Source organism: Stylophora pistillata, chromosome 4 (assembly GCF_964205215.1).
Source record: "Stylophora pistillata chromosome 4, jaStyPist1.2, whole genome shotgun sequence".
Lineage (NCBI taxonomy): Eukaryota > Metazoa > Cnidaria > Anthozoa > Scleractinia > Pocilloporidae > Stylophora > Stylophora pistillata.
The window spans coordinates 13,696,841-13,712,483 of NC_142522.1; the positions used below are offsets into that span (position 1 = coordinate 13,696,841).

Consider the following 15,643-nt stretch of genomic DNA (forward strand, 5'->3'; position numbering starts at 1 on the left):
TTGAGTCATAAAGTGGGCTTTATTTGATCAGTTGTTGGTTCCCTCTTTTTCTTAAGAAAGGCATTGAAACTAAATTATCTTGCTGTGTCATTAAGTGGACTTTTTTGCTCCTTTAAAAGAAACAATCGAAAAATCGAAACAAGATACTCTTGTAACTTGCATCTACTTCATCTCTGAATAAGGAAAACGAAATCAACACCAATAGTTCAAGGTGCGTCATCAGGTGGACTTCGACCAATTGCTTCGACCAATTGCTGTTCCTCTATTTTCTGGAAAAAAGGAAGTCCCAACTCTACGCCTGATTTACCTCATAATGTATAATTTGTTCAGTTATTGTTCTAATTCAGTTTTATATTAAATTACCAATCATCAGTCAGTTACGAGGCCATATTTCATCCTTCAGAAATATACTTTCGCTTCTTAAATTATTTTCCAATTTGCATCTTAAACACGAAGGCGCGCTATATAAGGAAGTCTTGCCTGGGAAGACCTAGGCTCATTTGTCACTCACCGTTGACGTGTGCGGGTCAAATTTAAATGCTGGTAGACGAACAAAAGGAGCTAATGAGATATCTATTGTTTACTTCCACCAGCATGGTGGCATGAGGTAACATGCGAACCACCTACTTCGATCTAAAATTTACCGCCACAAATAAAGACAGTTTCCATTGGAGAAAGGAAATACAAATCTCAAAAATTTTTGTATTGTGATGAAGACATAAAGCAATTTTGAGGAATTCGCCCGCTGTTCACTGCTTTGGAGTAGTTGTAGCTCAAGCCATAGTTAGTAGAGGGGACTGGTTAGGAAGTTCAGCGAACTTAAAGAAAGCAACTCTTTGTTCAAGTTTATCGCTCGTCCCTCTACTAACTATGCTCAAGCTGACTTGACTCTTTCTGGCACATGTAACATATCCATCCATGACACCAGCAGGAAATAACTATCATATCAAACTTGAGAAATTTCTCGGAAAAGTGTCTGGTAAAAGAGGGATTACTTCTCATTGGGCAATTTATTGTGTCCGTTTTTGAGAAGTTAAACTGACTGGATAAAATAAATGGGTAAGAAAGACACATAAACATATGGTGCAACTTATTGCATCGTTTGTCAGGGAATTCAGCTGCTCGTATGAGACTTTCCTCGGGGTATCCTTCCTTTTCGTACAGATAAAACCTGTAATCAAAATCGAAATAGATTTTTTAGTAGTGTGAAAGATATTATGCTAGGGTTGGAAGTGAAATTTGGCTTTTAGCTCAGTAAAGGCTAAGTACACGGCGTTTACAAAAGAGTTCCACACATCTGACAGCAATACCTGCAAACTCTGACCAATCCCCTATTCAGTCGTGGGTACGCGAAGCGTACAAACGACTATTAGAATGGGCAGAATATGCAAATATGTCACTCACTCAGATGTAAACAAATCCATATGTCGACGGCAGATCAATATTGATAGCAACCTTCCGAAATTATACGGGAACGCCTCTATCAGATTTCCGAAGTAATGCTGCGACGTTAAAATTTAACTCAACCTTTCTTCGAAGGAGTTTCGATTTTAATAAAAATACTCGTCGCAGTTAGCACATGTGTAACCGAATTAAGGCTCTTTGAAAGCCTAAAGGTGTAACTATGAGTGAAGACGCTTAGTGCAATCGCTTTTCCGCGATCATCTTTCGCCATCATTTGCTTTATTGTGAACTATTCCTCGCTGTTCCCGGGTATGTTTTGTTTTAAACAAAGCGGCCAGGCCACAATCGTTCTTAAATACAAGTTCATGCCTTCATTCTTCTCACTGCGAGCCGTCAGTATTTATATCGTTATATATCGCCAAAATGAGTAACCGGCAAATTTTTATAGGGGAAAGTGAAGCGTTGTTTTCGTGACTGGTCAATTGTTTACTTTTCTGATGGTTTAACCTCTTGTCTGTTTGGTGGCTACGCAGACATTAATTTGTAAAAATCATTGTGTGTACACCCCTGAACGTTAAAAATATATGAAGTCGAAGGAACAGTTTTGGTCTAAGTCAACATTTTTGTCAAGGTTTAAAAGGTGAAGAGTTCGTAACACATAACAAAAGCTGTGTTTTTTTCACATACAATGGGTTGAAATTCTATTTGAGAACGATTGTGACCTCTTTTTTAAAAACAGAATTCATTGGCCACCTTATTAAAAACAAAATATGCGAAGAAGCGGGCAAGGAATATTCCGAAATAGTGCAAATGGTCATGAAAGGTGAAAGTGATTGCTAAAAGGCGATTGCGTGACACTCGGTAAGTTGTAAGATGACATGTTATCATGTATCAGACGAATTAACAGTTTTCAAAATTTCCAGTCTGCATTCTGTACCCAATCTGCAGTCTGCAGTCTGCATTTTGTACCTAGTCTGCATTTCGTACCCGGTTTGCAGTCTGTATTTTGTACTGACCGATAGCTAAAATGTGAATTCTGACCATTCACGCAACATCACCCCAGCAGTTCAAAGTAATACCAAGAAGTTTCGACTGTATCTGGGAGTCACCCATTGGAATTGAATTATCTTTAAAACTCATTCAAGCGCAATGTATCCACGACTTATTCACAGTTTCCTTTGATTTGATTCTTCCAATGAACACATGTTTTGTCCGATCTTTCCTATCTTTCGTTAGCCATCTTTAAATAACGCCTTTTGCATCAAGAATTGATTATCTGGAGACGTACAGTCCCTTTTTTTTTTAGACCTTTTGTTGGACAATAGGAATTACAATAGGAAAATTACTTTGCGATGATAGAAACCATCCATGGCCTGATAAAGAAGAACAACCCTTTGATCATTTAATTGCTTCTTTTCCGGCAGAAAGATGAGTGACAGCGAAAAGGAAGCAGAGAAGTCTCTTAAAGACCTTCGAGCACAATTGCAAAGCATGCCAGTCGACATGCGAATTTTCTCCATGTGCATGAGAGCCCTTTACTCAGACCAGGCTGTTGGCACCGATACCGATCCTGCTAGAGAGTTCAGGAAACTCCGCGACGACACCAGAAACGACGCAATGGTGTACCTAAAAGGTGTCCTCCCCCTTTCAACCAAGTTTGTTGCATGTATCAGCGAGTACTTTGAGTATTATGAAGCCCTTGATTACGAAGAATGGTGTGAGATGCTATCTGACATCCTTGCAGAGACCACTGGCTACAGGGAGCAGTGCGAAATCCTCCTGCAGATGCACGAAGACATCTTGGTGCCGCTCAAAGCTAGAGAAGACCAGGCCCGCGTAATTGTAAACGAATTCACAGACCTTCAACAGGAATTTGAAAAGAAGAAGAAAGAACTGGAAGAAAATGCAAAAACAAAACGCGCCTGGGCGATTGGACTTGCATTTGTGCCGTTTGTAAACGTGGTCGCCACCCCTGCATTGAATGCCGCTGCTGAATCAGATTTGGCAGATGCAGTTGCTAAAGGCTGCGAAGCGAAAGTTCAAGAAGCTGCCGCAATTACAGTCACCAACACCCTGATCCCTGCCTTGAAGGGCCTCATAAGTGGTATCTCTAAAGCAGCTGGTTTCTTCTCCGTAATGGAACAGGAGCTAAAAAGGTTGGAAAGAAAAGCTGAAAAAAGCAAGAGCGACCCCAAGAGGCTGTACTATTTAGTTATGAAGGCACAAGCAAGAGACATGAAGAGCCTCTGCCAATGCTTCTACGCGGTTATACCAGACGTCAGGACCGACTTCCTTGCCATTCCAACCGCGGGAACAGACCAGAACTACATCGACAAGTGGCTGGAAAAGCAGAAGGAAACAATCAAAACAAAATGCTCAGTTCGAAAGCTAGCGAGCAAGCTGCTTTTAGCCATCACAGGCCCAGGTGAGAGTGAGTGAGGAGTAGAAAGAGCAAGACATCTTAATGGAAGCAATGTAATTGTTTTTTTTTTTAATCAGGTTTTTTATTCATTTTTTATTAGAGTAAGTATAGTGTTATAAAGTAGTACAATCAATTTTTTAGCTGAAATTTTCATGGGCTTTGTAGCATTACATGCGAATGTAGCGTTCAGTTCCAGCTAAAACGTGAATGATTTGGCTTCAGGATTAAGATAGTTTTTTTTTTTTGATTTCATATTGTTCCTTTGGACGGCAAGAAAATGCAAAACGCTCCTGAAGAGCTGTTGACCCACTCGTTAAAACTGTAATTGCCTCTTTCCCGTTCTTAGTGCTGTAGCCGTTATATTTTTGCATCGATTCCCATCAGCGACTAGAAGAAGACTACTACTGAGGTTTAGTTGACTGGAATGATCTTGTTTTTAACGTTTTGATGACAACGACATTCATGAAAAATCTGTCTCTAGCACTTACGGCATTAGGGAGTTTAAGATCCACCTTTGGCGTGTTAACTGCAAACCTCAAACCGCGGTTAGTGGCTTGAGGCTTTCACCTGGAAAAACAAAAAAGAAAAGAAAAAAAAAAAGGATGTGCGCCGCCATCTTGAACAGGATGGAAATTCTTCATTTAAAACACACAATGTGGCTAAAAATTTGGATTTCTAGCGTCCCAAACAGTTTGGCTGAGAAGGAAAAACCCTGCCTCAAATATATTTACAGGAAATACGTGAGAACTTTCGAACAGGGGAGAGAAAAGCGCTGAGGGATTTGACCAACCTGAAACTGCCTCGCCATACGTTCAAACGGCAAAGATGGCCATTGGAGTCTGGTCACGTGACTCGTGACTTTCATACGTATTTAGAAATAAACGTGGGTCTTAAATTCTCTACTAGCTTCGTTGTGGTCGGGAAAACATGTAAGCCATCTCACAACTGCTTAGGCTCACTGACTAATCTGCTATAAGAATTCAACTGGTGATAAAGCTCCTCGATTGAAGTTTTATTTCTGATAAGTTTTTAATAACTGACAGCTTTGCAATCGAATTGATCTAATTGGTGGTTAAATAAAGAAAGGTATGAAAGGGAGAGGCCCCGAAGCGAAGATAATTTAGACTTAGGAACAAAATCACTGCTAGGGAGGTAAACTTGCGGTTTTAAAGGCGGGTTTCTTTTTTATTAACGTTAGCATTGGAAACTCAGCATTATGTGTTAAAAAAATGGTACTGTCATTATTACTCTAAACGAGGTTTGTCTGGCTATCGCCATATACTTAGACTTCAGTTCAAAGAAAAGTAGCATGAATTAATTTGGATGAAATTTTAAAGGTTTTTCTTAGAATTTTTTTCTGTAGGAGTTTTACTACTTTTATCTAATCATCAAAGAAATTCAAGTAACCCAGCTATATAGTGTGAAATGTAATCAGACCAAGGGTTCGTGCAAAGGCTTGTACCCGATTAAGCTTCAAATAAAGACTTCCAAGATGTTCCACAGAATGGATCTGAATCTTCTTTACCCCGGGGCAATTAGGCTTAGACCCAAGCAATAGAGACATTGCCAGCAAACGTTAGTGAGTAAACCGAATCGGAGAAATACCTGTCACTAAAAAAAGGTTTAAAATAATTTAATACAGTTGAAAAATGGGGCTTAAAGGTGAGCACGCACGGTTGTGTTTCAAACAGAAGTTTAGTGTTACGTATCCCTTAAAAACTTAAGATCTGATTCGCAATTCTCCTTTCAAGCTGAAAAACATTTTCTTGTGAATAGTCGACAGAATTTGGTTACCACATTACCAGAAATTCACTTGTGAAGAGTAGAATTGGTATTCCGAGATGCGAAATCAAAAGCAGCACCAACGTACCAACTCAGTTAATGTTTTTCCAGGTGTATAAATTTTGAGTCTTTTTCTAGCTAATAGGATTTGCTGAATTGAACTTTGTCCGGGTGAAAACTTGTCAAAGTGTTTGCCTTCTTGCGAGTATAACATCTTCGTTATTCAGTTCGGCTGAATCTCAGGGCTTTGAATGAGTAATCAGAGGCATAAAGATACAAATTGCACTCCACTCATGTCATCGATTATTGTAAACAAAATATTGACAAGAATTTTCAGTTTCCATAAAGCAATCGTCCTCGATCTCAAGGAGCTGTTTGTCTCCTCGTTCCTCCTATTTACGTCCTTGCAGTTCTCAATTTTTCTTTACACGTGCATAACTATCGACACCATTGCGTCAATTCTAACGCAGAGAGAGTGAATATGCATGGTCGTAATTGCATCAGTGGAACCAGCCCCCAGTTATCCTATTCCAACTTCCATTCGCAAGCCACTGCGAAGTCGTGTTGGTTAAAATATATGCCGCGAAAGGCATTAGGACAAACGCTCGGAGTCTTTACAAGGAGTTGTATGCGAAACGTGTCAGAAGAAAGACTATTTTCGGTCAAAAAATGCTCTGTCTGAAATGGTTGCAACTAAACATTGCTGTTGGGGTACATGTAAAAATGACTCAAGATATCCAGATAGATTACCAGTTCGCTTAAAGAAATGCTTAAAAACGATCGGAAAGCCGAAGCATGACTTCGAACTTTGTCAATGCCGGGTAAATGCATGTTCTAGAAAGAATTTCTCAGTTGATAGTATTAACTACAATACTTATATTTGTCCTTTACACTGAAATCCTTGACAAAAGCCTTTTCAAACTGCTTGTTTGGAAACGTTACATACACGACATCTCGCTATGGAGTACATACAAAGCAACAATAGAACGTTTCATTGAAAAAGCAAACAATCATCATCCAGCAAAAAATTTACGGCTGAAATTTCCGATAAGGACACAACATTCCTGGACACCTACATCTACAAAGGCGAAAGATTCGAAAAGGACGCAATCCTTGATGTGCGTACTCATTTTAAACAAACTGAGACATTTCAGTATACACACTATAGTTCCTGTCACCCAAAATGAAATAAGAAAGGCTTAATAAAAGGAGAGGCCCTTAGACTTCTCAGAACAAACTCCTCTCAAACAATATTCGAGGAAAAAATTTTAAATTTCAAAGCGCATTTGCGAAAGAGAGGTCACCCAGAGGCCCTCATTAACACAACCCTCTCAGAGGTGAATTTCAAAAACAGGAAACTAGCTCTTCAACAGGAACCGAAGACGAACTAACGAATCTTGCCTTTTAGTACACAATACCAACCATCAGTGCCAAACCTAAAGCAAACTCTCATGAGACACTGGCATTTAATAGAAACACAACCAGTACTGACCGAACTATACACAAATCCGCCACTCGTATCTTACAAAAGAGGGCGATCGCTCGAAGACAGCCAAACTTTGAATAGGCTATTCTAATCACGCGTTGGGCAGTCGTGTAGGCGGCCTGTCTACCCATTTTTACATTGAACTGTTAGATCCTTAAGTTTCACGCGATCGACTTTGCTTTTCTTTAGTATCTTCACCTGAAGCCATTTCCCGTCATCTAAACCTGAATCAAGTATATAATGTTTTCCCGACATGAGGCAGTCACGAAAACGTGGGATGAGGTCTTCTCGTTTTCCGCTTAATTTCAAGCCTCTACACTTTAACCAACGCTTCAACTGTGTGCTTGTATATAGTTCTCTGGGTCTTTCTCGAACTTTGACGGCCAGGAACACCGTCGTTTTTATTTAAAATACGAGCTTTAGAGACGTTTAAACTACAGATGGGCGCATCATCGCCCATATTCCTTTACTCGAGAAGCTTGTTTTGTTTGTCCTAATCGCTCTAGGGGGTCAAACTTTTGTGACGTCACAAACGTGCCGCGCCATTAGTTATAAAGCCATATTTCACCCTTTGTCAGGACACAGGAGTTACTTATTCAGTTACTCGCGCCTCGGTCTGATATTGACACTGCAGACAAACCTTTCTACAAAACAGACCCGATAGCAAGAAACCTCCGGGCACGTAGGTAAATTCCTTAAGATGTTAAGGTCTATCTTTACATTGGAGAATGTTGAATGCAGTCCGACCTCTATTAAGCGGCCACCTATTAAGCGCCACCCTCCATTGTGCGGCCACTTTCTAAAGTCCCGATTTATTTCTCAGTTAACTGCTGTATTTGATACCTCTTTTCAACGGCCACCTCTATTAAGCGGCCACAGCCACCTTTTTGCTGTCACAAGTGTATTATTTACATGGTTTTTTACCTCCATTAAGCGGCCAGCAAATTATCTTTCCAAGCGAAATAGTGACAGATGATATCTTGAGGTGATAACTGAAAACAACAAGAAAACAAGAACTGCAATATAATCTCCACCATAACAAGTCACAAGCCACATACACGTGCAAACTTTTCACATCCGGTGTTATACAAACATGACAATAGCTAACAATAGATAGAGCTGAACCACTGTTTTGTTACAACCAAAATCTGTACAGGAAAACTTTATTACTACTGCACTGGAAATCTACAAAACTCCATGTTCCTCAAGTTTTGATTTTAACCATTGAATTGAAAACTCGTCTCCTGTGAAGCAGTACTCGCATGGAATTTCTAAACCATAGCCGGCCCCTCTGTTTACATGTTTGCCTTTCATAACAGCTCTTCCTTTGTTTGTTGGCCTCTTGAGAAATTTTGTAAGCAATTGGGCCATAAGCCCTACATGCCCTCTGTTTTAGAGCAAGAACTATGCCTGGGCTGGAAATGCACTTGATGTTTTGTTACAATGAATTTTGGATTTATCTTCATTTATGTTCACTTTTTAAAAGCATTTTGCTATATAGAGTCAATAAAATGATGTTTTCTGCCATTCCTATCCAAGTTAAATTGTACCTCTATTAAGCGGCCAACCCCTATCAAGCGTCCACTTTTCAAAGTCCCGGGGGTGGCCGCTTAACAGAGATCGGGCTGTATTTGTTTCCATTTCAAAGCCTCGTTTCTTTAGGACTCTGAGGTTTTGGAAGAACTAAAACTATTTACACTTCTCTACTGATGAAAACAGTCTATTTTTGTATGCCGACGACCACCAACTGTTTTCAGTTGCGAAGTCTAGTAGCGACCGGGAGTAGCGAGGCGGAAAGAATTTTAACCAGGGAAGGTAACAACATCTCTGAATGATACAACAACAATCTGCTACAAGGAAACTTTTCAAAGTATCAGGTGACGAGTTTGGGTCCGAGGAATTGTCAAAAGGATTTACACATCGTGATTGGTGACGCTGAGATCGATCAAAAGTCAGAGATGGCTCCTAGGAGTTACCAAAGACGACCAGCTAACATACTCGAGCCATATAAGCAAGGTTTGCAAGAAAGCCTCCTGTCAAACGGGTGCCCTTTTGAGATTACGTAATATTATTCCCACGTCTGCCAAACTACACATAGTCAAATTCGCCATAATACCTCACCTCACATATTGTCAGACTGTCTGGCATTTTTGTCGTGCTTCCGATGCAAGAAAACTGTAACGAATTCAAGAACGAGCGCTACGCGCTGTCTACTGTGATAATGTATCATCGAGTATGAAGAACTCCTGCATAGAGCGAGCCTGCCTACACTATACACGCGAAGACTACAGGACATAGTAGTTATGATGTTTAAAGTCAAAAACGGTTTGGCGCCCCCGTATATCACGGACTTATTCGCTGTCTAAAGTACTCATTATAATTTAAGAAATTCAGACTTCATAATGCCAAGATTCAGGACAGTTGCATGCGGTAAACACAGCCTGTCGTACCTAGGCCCTGTCCTATGGTCAAAACTCGAAAAATTTATTCGGCTGTCTGACTCACAGGAAACTTTTAAAAAACGCATAAAACAAGTTAATTCTAATAGCCTAGAACGTAAAGACTGCTTCTGGTGTAATAATTAACTAATCACTTTAAATATTTAAATACACAAACATACATATAAATTTCATATTTTGTAATTATATAAAGTAAGTTTAGTACTAGTTAATTAGGTGTCCCCAATTAGCTTACGTAGTACGCTAGAGATTTTGACACGGTAATAAAGTTCTTATCTTATCTTATCTTCTTGTCATTCTTATGAAATGAAAGTTAGGAAAAGATTTTTACACGGCTGTTTTCAGTAGCTTTTTTTCATAGGATGTGCCCCGCTTATAGATTTTTTATTTATTTTCTCGTAAAAAAACTGAAACTAGATGCTCGTGTTTCTCTATAAAGCGGAGTTTTATTTGGTTTTGGCTCTGGTTTATCCTTGGAACAGAAAGCGACGCTAGACTAGCATTCTTGCATTATCACAAAGCGAACTTTGATCAGCCGTTGATTTGGTTCTTCCCTTGAAACACTGAGAAATTAGATTGAAACTACCTTGCTGTGTCATAAAGTGGACTTTGACCAGATGTTGATTCGGACTTTTCTTTGAGAGAGACATGGAAGCTAGATTATCCCGCTGAGTCATAAAGCGGACTTTGATCAGTTGTTGGTTCCGTTTTTTCGTTTTTTCCTTGAGAAAGACTTTGAAACTAAATTATCTTGTTGAGTCATAACGTGGAGTTTGATCAGTTGTTGATTCCGTTTTCTTCTTAAAAAAATCATTGAAACTAAATTATCTCGCCGTTAATAAGGGGACATTTTGCTCCTTAAAAAAGAAAAATCGACAAATCGAAACAAGATACTTGTGCAACTCACATCTATATTATCTTTGAATACGGAAAACGAAATCAACACCAATATTTCAAGGAGTGCGTCATCAGGTGGAGTTTGACCAATTACTGTCCCTCTAATTTCAGGAAAAAAGGAAGTCCAAACTCTTATGCCTGATTTACGTCACAACGCATACTTAGTTCAGTTATTTTTCTAATTTAGTTTTATTTTAAATGACCAATCATCAATCAGTTATAAGGCCATTTTTCATCCTGTGTCAGGACGCGCAAGCTACTCATACAGATACCCGCTCCTCTGCCTGATATTGACACTGCAGACGAACCTTTCTACAAGACAGACCTGATAGCAGAAACTTCCAGGCAAGTAAGTAAATTCCTTAAGCTGTAAAGGTCTTTCTTTATGTGGGAGAATGATGAACATTCGTCTTACATTTCCACTCAGTCAATATATAAGTACAAAAATATATTCTCATGATGGACTTCAAAACAGAAATGAGAAAAAAAGGTCTCCTTTACGATGACACCGAAATCAAAACCAGAATATTAAGAGGAGTTTGACTAAGTTGTCTTCTATTTCCCAGGAAAAAAGTAAAATCTCATACTTGAGTGAGTTCCATCATAACGCAGACTTTGACCAGTTCTTGTTCCTTTGTCTCTTAGAAAAAGAAATCCAAAACTAGTAGTTTGAGCCAGTTGCATCGCCATCAGGACCTTGACCAGTTGTTGTTTCCTAGGAAAGGAAATCGAAACTCTGTACTTGAGTTAGGTCATAAAAAAGACTTCTTTCTTTTCTTTAAATGACCTTTCATCGATCAGTTACAAGACCATAAGTCACCGACACACGAGGCAAACATACAGATAATCGCTCCCAGCGCTGATATTGACACCGAAGGCATTCCTTTCGACAAAACACACCTGATAGCTTAGAATCTCCGGACAAGTAGGTAATTAGCGTAACTTGTTACGCTAAACGTAACTTGTGTTATGGAGAGTGCGCTGTGTTACCGAATTGCTAAAAATAGAACTGAGGAAGTTTTCAGGACGCTTAGTCATGCTGACTCATTGAGAACTTTTAATGAAACTTTCTCGAACCCTTAGTCAGCATATTTTGTTGTGATGCAATAGTGATGTCATGATACTAAAAATAGTTGTATTACAGATCCCTAGAACATTCTAGAACATTTTGTAAAAGATATAGAAGGAGTCGCCAAGGGTTAAAGTTAGGCCTTTTTCAGTGAGTTAGTGTTGTCGTGAAGAGCCCAGACTGAGGAGCTAGTTTTATTACAGAGCCGGACTACAGAGAGTTGTTGGAATTTATTGTTATTGGAATCGTCAGCCGTGTGCAAGGCTACGTTGGGAAAAGTATTGTGGACGTCGACAAGTTACAAGGATCTCTGAAGAGAGCTGTGAATTGTGCAGTAGTGTACTGAGGTTGTAGTTTTATAGAGGGCTCCAAGTTAAGAAGATAGTTATCGTATTAGTATTAGTATCGCTCCATAGTAAGATATTTACGTCAGTTACTAAAGCAGTTGAGTTGGTACGAGTTGTATCTTTCTGGCGGTTGAGGAAATACCGTAACACTTGTTAAACCTTTATCATGGGACAATGTTGATTCTTTCAGCTCGTTTCTAAATCATCTTCTTTTGTGGAAGAAATGTCATTTTCCAGTCGGTTACATCAGCGATGGGAAGAGATTGTTGCTTGGTTGTTTCCTGCAGCTTCTATCATTACATACGCCCCGTTGTAAATTGTGCATTTGCTTTCTGTAAAATAGATTATAGTTCGCAAACTAATAATAATCTTCGTGATATCAATATGCTTTATCTGTTTAACGTCCCAGTACTGAGACGCTACACCTTTCCTTTTTCGCAATATACTACTACACCTTAGCTTTCATTTGATGTAAGTTTCACAGATAACGTTTTAGTCAAATCGCCACCAGTGGCGATTTTACTTTGAGTGGTGGCGAGTTTGTTGTGGTGGCGAATTGACCAATAAAACATGTTGATATCACAAGGATTAGTGTCAGTTTGTGAACAGCGAAACCAGAGTGATATTCGCCGAGAGACTTTCGCCAAGTGATTTCAACCGATATGAATGAAATCGTATGAAACTTACATAATAAAAGTCCCAAGAGGTCGAAGTATATTGCGAAATTAAATTATAACATAACCAAAGTAAAGCGCGCGCTCTGATTGGTCAATTTAGCGTCCCCCATTTGCCCATGGGTGTACGCTACTGACGCGAGCAAATGCAAAGACTATTTTTACGCGCGCGCTTGTTTTTTTCTGGTCGCGTAAGATTTGTTAAATAAAAGGGAACTCTTTAGCTACAATGTATCAATGTTACGTCATAAAACAAATGGTAAACACCACAGCGTACACTATTGAGTTATGGATGCACTTGGGAGGTTTGCTAAGCACTCAAGAAGCTAGAGTCGCTCTCGGCTATCGCCTCGAGCGACTCTTACGCTTCTTTCGTGCTTAGCAAACCTCTCAAGTGCATCCATAACTCAATAGTGTACGCTGTGGTGTTTACCATTTGTTAAAGCGCGTACAAATACAGCGAAGTTTACGCAAACAGATTTGGCGTCCTTTCCCTTTATTCTGTAAATAAACAATAATCGATCAGTCATAAGACCAAAATAAATGTGAAATGCTACGCTTGAGTTATGTCTTAAAATAGATTTCTCTTTTTCCTTTAAACTAACAATCATCGATCAGTTATGTAATATAACAAAAACGAGTGCGAGTGTTTCATCAGGGGTTCCAAACACCGAGAAACAGATGGAAGCACGAGGCTGAGTGCTTTTATTGTTTCGTTGGGTATCAAGGTTCATACATGTGACCCAAATATGCCTCATTTATTGGCTGTTACCCTTATGAATTGTCAATGAATTTGAGAAAAGACCATAAGTCATTGACACACGAGGCAGTCATACCGAGATCATCACTTCCAGGGCTGATATCGACGCTGAAGACGAACCTTTCTACGAGACATACCTAATAGCAGAGAATCTCCAGGCAAGTAAGTAAACACCTTTAATTGTAAGGCTTTCTGAAAAGTTTAAGCATGGGAGAATGTTAATGCTTTTCCGCTCATTCCTAAACCATTTTTTTTTGTAAGAGTAATGTCATTTGCAAGTCTGTTACTTATGCGTTGCGAAGAGATTGCTGCTTGCATGGTTGTTTCCTGTAGCTTCCTTCATAGGATGCGTCCCTTTAAACTGCGCATGTACTTTCTTTAAAAAAAAATGAAACTAGATGCTCGTGTTTCCCCGACTATAAAACAAAATTGAATCAAGATTATGTTGCTGCGTCATAACGCGGACTTTGATCGGTTGTTGTTTCCTTCATCTCTTTAAAACAAAATCGAAACATTGAAAATAAATACTTGTATTCATAATGGGGACTGTTCAGCTGTGGCACTAAGCTTCCATCACCTTGGTTAGGAAGGATGCTTCTTATAAAACGTACTTGTCATACCGGACGGAGTAAAATGGAAAGTCATTGCAATATCCACGGATATTAAAGCTGGGTTGAACTTTCCATGAGTAAATTGGTGTTGCTTTGTCGCTCCTTACAGAGCGCTTCTGTTTACAATCAGAATTGAATTAGAAATGAATGGAATTTTCCATTTGCTTGTTTAAACTTGGGGAAAAATTGTTGCTTATCTTCTTCACTTACCTGATAGAAACAATTCTGCAATATCTTGTATCAAACAATTCTGTGCATGACAGCCGAGCAGGTAATCTACTGTCATTAAACTCAAGAATTTTCTCGGAAGAATGCCTGAACAAAAGGAAAATTTTGCATGGCGCTTTTCATTACCGGCATCGGTCCTCAAGGAACTAAACTTGCTGGATGAATTGAATGAGTCAAATATACGCCTTTACACAAATACCCTGATATTTTTGGAGAAATTTAGAAGTTTTCCGTGATAGATAACAACCGGAGGTATCTGCCAGTCACAATAGCTATTAATTAGAGATGTTTCTTCTTATAATCTCCTCCAAATAAAGCCGAGAGATGGAAAAGTTTAACCTTTCCAGCCTCTTAATGTTTCTGGCAATTTCTATCTGCTCTTTGGCAATCATCCGGAATTTTGTTACCTTGAGTAAGAAAAAAGATCGTCTAATTCTGGCTGACTCTACCCTCTCGAGTGTCAAATTCTTTTTTTTTTTTTTTCATCAATGTTGTTGAGGAATGAAGGAAAATCAAGTCCAAGTTCTTGTTTGTGTCACCTCCTACACAGAACTCAGTTGGGCCTATAACGAGATTTGCGAAGAAGATTTTAATCTTCTCTCCACTACAAATGTCTGTAAGATTGCTCGAAATAGCCCATATCATATATCAATTCTACTCGTATGCTTAGCTGCTGTGGTTAATTTTCTAAGGAGAAACAAAGACTGTGTGGGCGAAATTTTTTATTTTAGAAGTTCATTGGCATTTTTTTTTTCGATATGTTTGTGACCTATCCCCACGTGTTGGAATTTAGTTTTTCGATTCAATTTCAGATAACAGGATACAACTGCTAGATAGTGGCAGTCAAATGTCAGTTAACCGGGGTTATTCTAATCAAACAAAAGTTAATTAGTGGCTCTATATTGTAAAAGAATCAAGTAAGAATGAACTCAAAAATTCAATGTATAAATTTGTATCATATCCCGGTTAAGCCTTAAGCTTCCCACGAAATTCATTGAAAACCTTCGTGTCGGGCTCGCGAAAAGCAACACTCGTGCAATAGAGCAGAAACGCAAGGGAACTTCCTGCTCAGATCTAAATCAATCGAAATCCATCGACAAGGCGCCTGCTTCTTAAACCAAAGTATTGATAACCTTTCTAGATGGGATGTAGCTAATTCATGCAGGGTTTGGCATCCCAAGATTTACTCATAATTTTTCAAAGGTTAAGATGATCATGATGCCACAACGGTCATTTGCGTCACTCAGCGAATGAGTTGTCCCAGACCCTAACAAACAAGTTTGAGGGGGTTGGGCGGGTTAATATTTCTAACGGAGAATGAGCTTTTCTAGATTGGCGGTAGACTTGCTCAAAAGTCGCGCTTTTAAGCGCGTAGCGCGAGCGCGAAGCGTGAGTCAAGCTGAGCGAGCGGTAGCGAGAGAAAGCGCGACTTGTTTCCCTTGCAGAGTTTCACATCAAGTGTCGTCATTTTGGCGCGAACTTCTGCAAGCGCTGCCTGTCCAAC

At 39.4% G+C, this 15,643-nt stretch overlaps 1 protein-coding gene and 2 long non-coding RNA genes across 12 annotated transcripts in view; 2 read left to right on the forward strand and 1 right to left on the reverse strand.

Moving 5' to 3' along the window:
* Positions 1–15,643, forward strand: part of LOC111329684 (uncharacterized) — an 82,177-nt gene that overhangs the window by 6,661 nt on the left and 59,873 nt on the right. For 2 of the 10 annotated variants that reach the window (XM_022934448.2, XM_088757236.1), the window contains exon 3: positions 2,829–5,331. The exons of the other annotated variants lie outside the window; for them this stretch is intronic. In XM_022934448.2, the coding sequence (XP_022790183.1) occupies positions 2,833–3,843 (1,011 nt within the window). In that variant the 5' untranslated portion in view covers positions 2,829–2,832 and the 3' untranslated portion in view covers positions 3,844–5,331. Of the gene's footprint in view, positions 1–2,828; positions 5,332–15,643 lie in introns of those variants that run through there. 10 annotated transcript variants of the gene reach the window in all.
* Positions 934–14,386, reverse strand: LOC148732538 (uncharacterized). The gene is made up of 4 exons (XR_016000085.1): positions 14,122–14,386; positions 11,038–11,165; positions 8,019–8,086; positions 934–1,171 (listed from the first exon to the last, which is right to left on the reverse strand). It is a non-coding gene; the product is annotated as an uncharacterized LOC148732538 (long non-coding RNA).
* On the forward strand, positions 10,649–12,127 carry LOC148732539 (uncharacterized). Its single transcript, XR_016000087.1, has 2 exons — positions 10,649–10,799; positions 11,096–12,127. It is a non-coding gene; the product is annotated as an uncharacterized LOC148732539 (long non-coding RNA).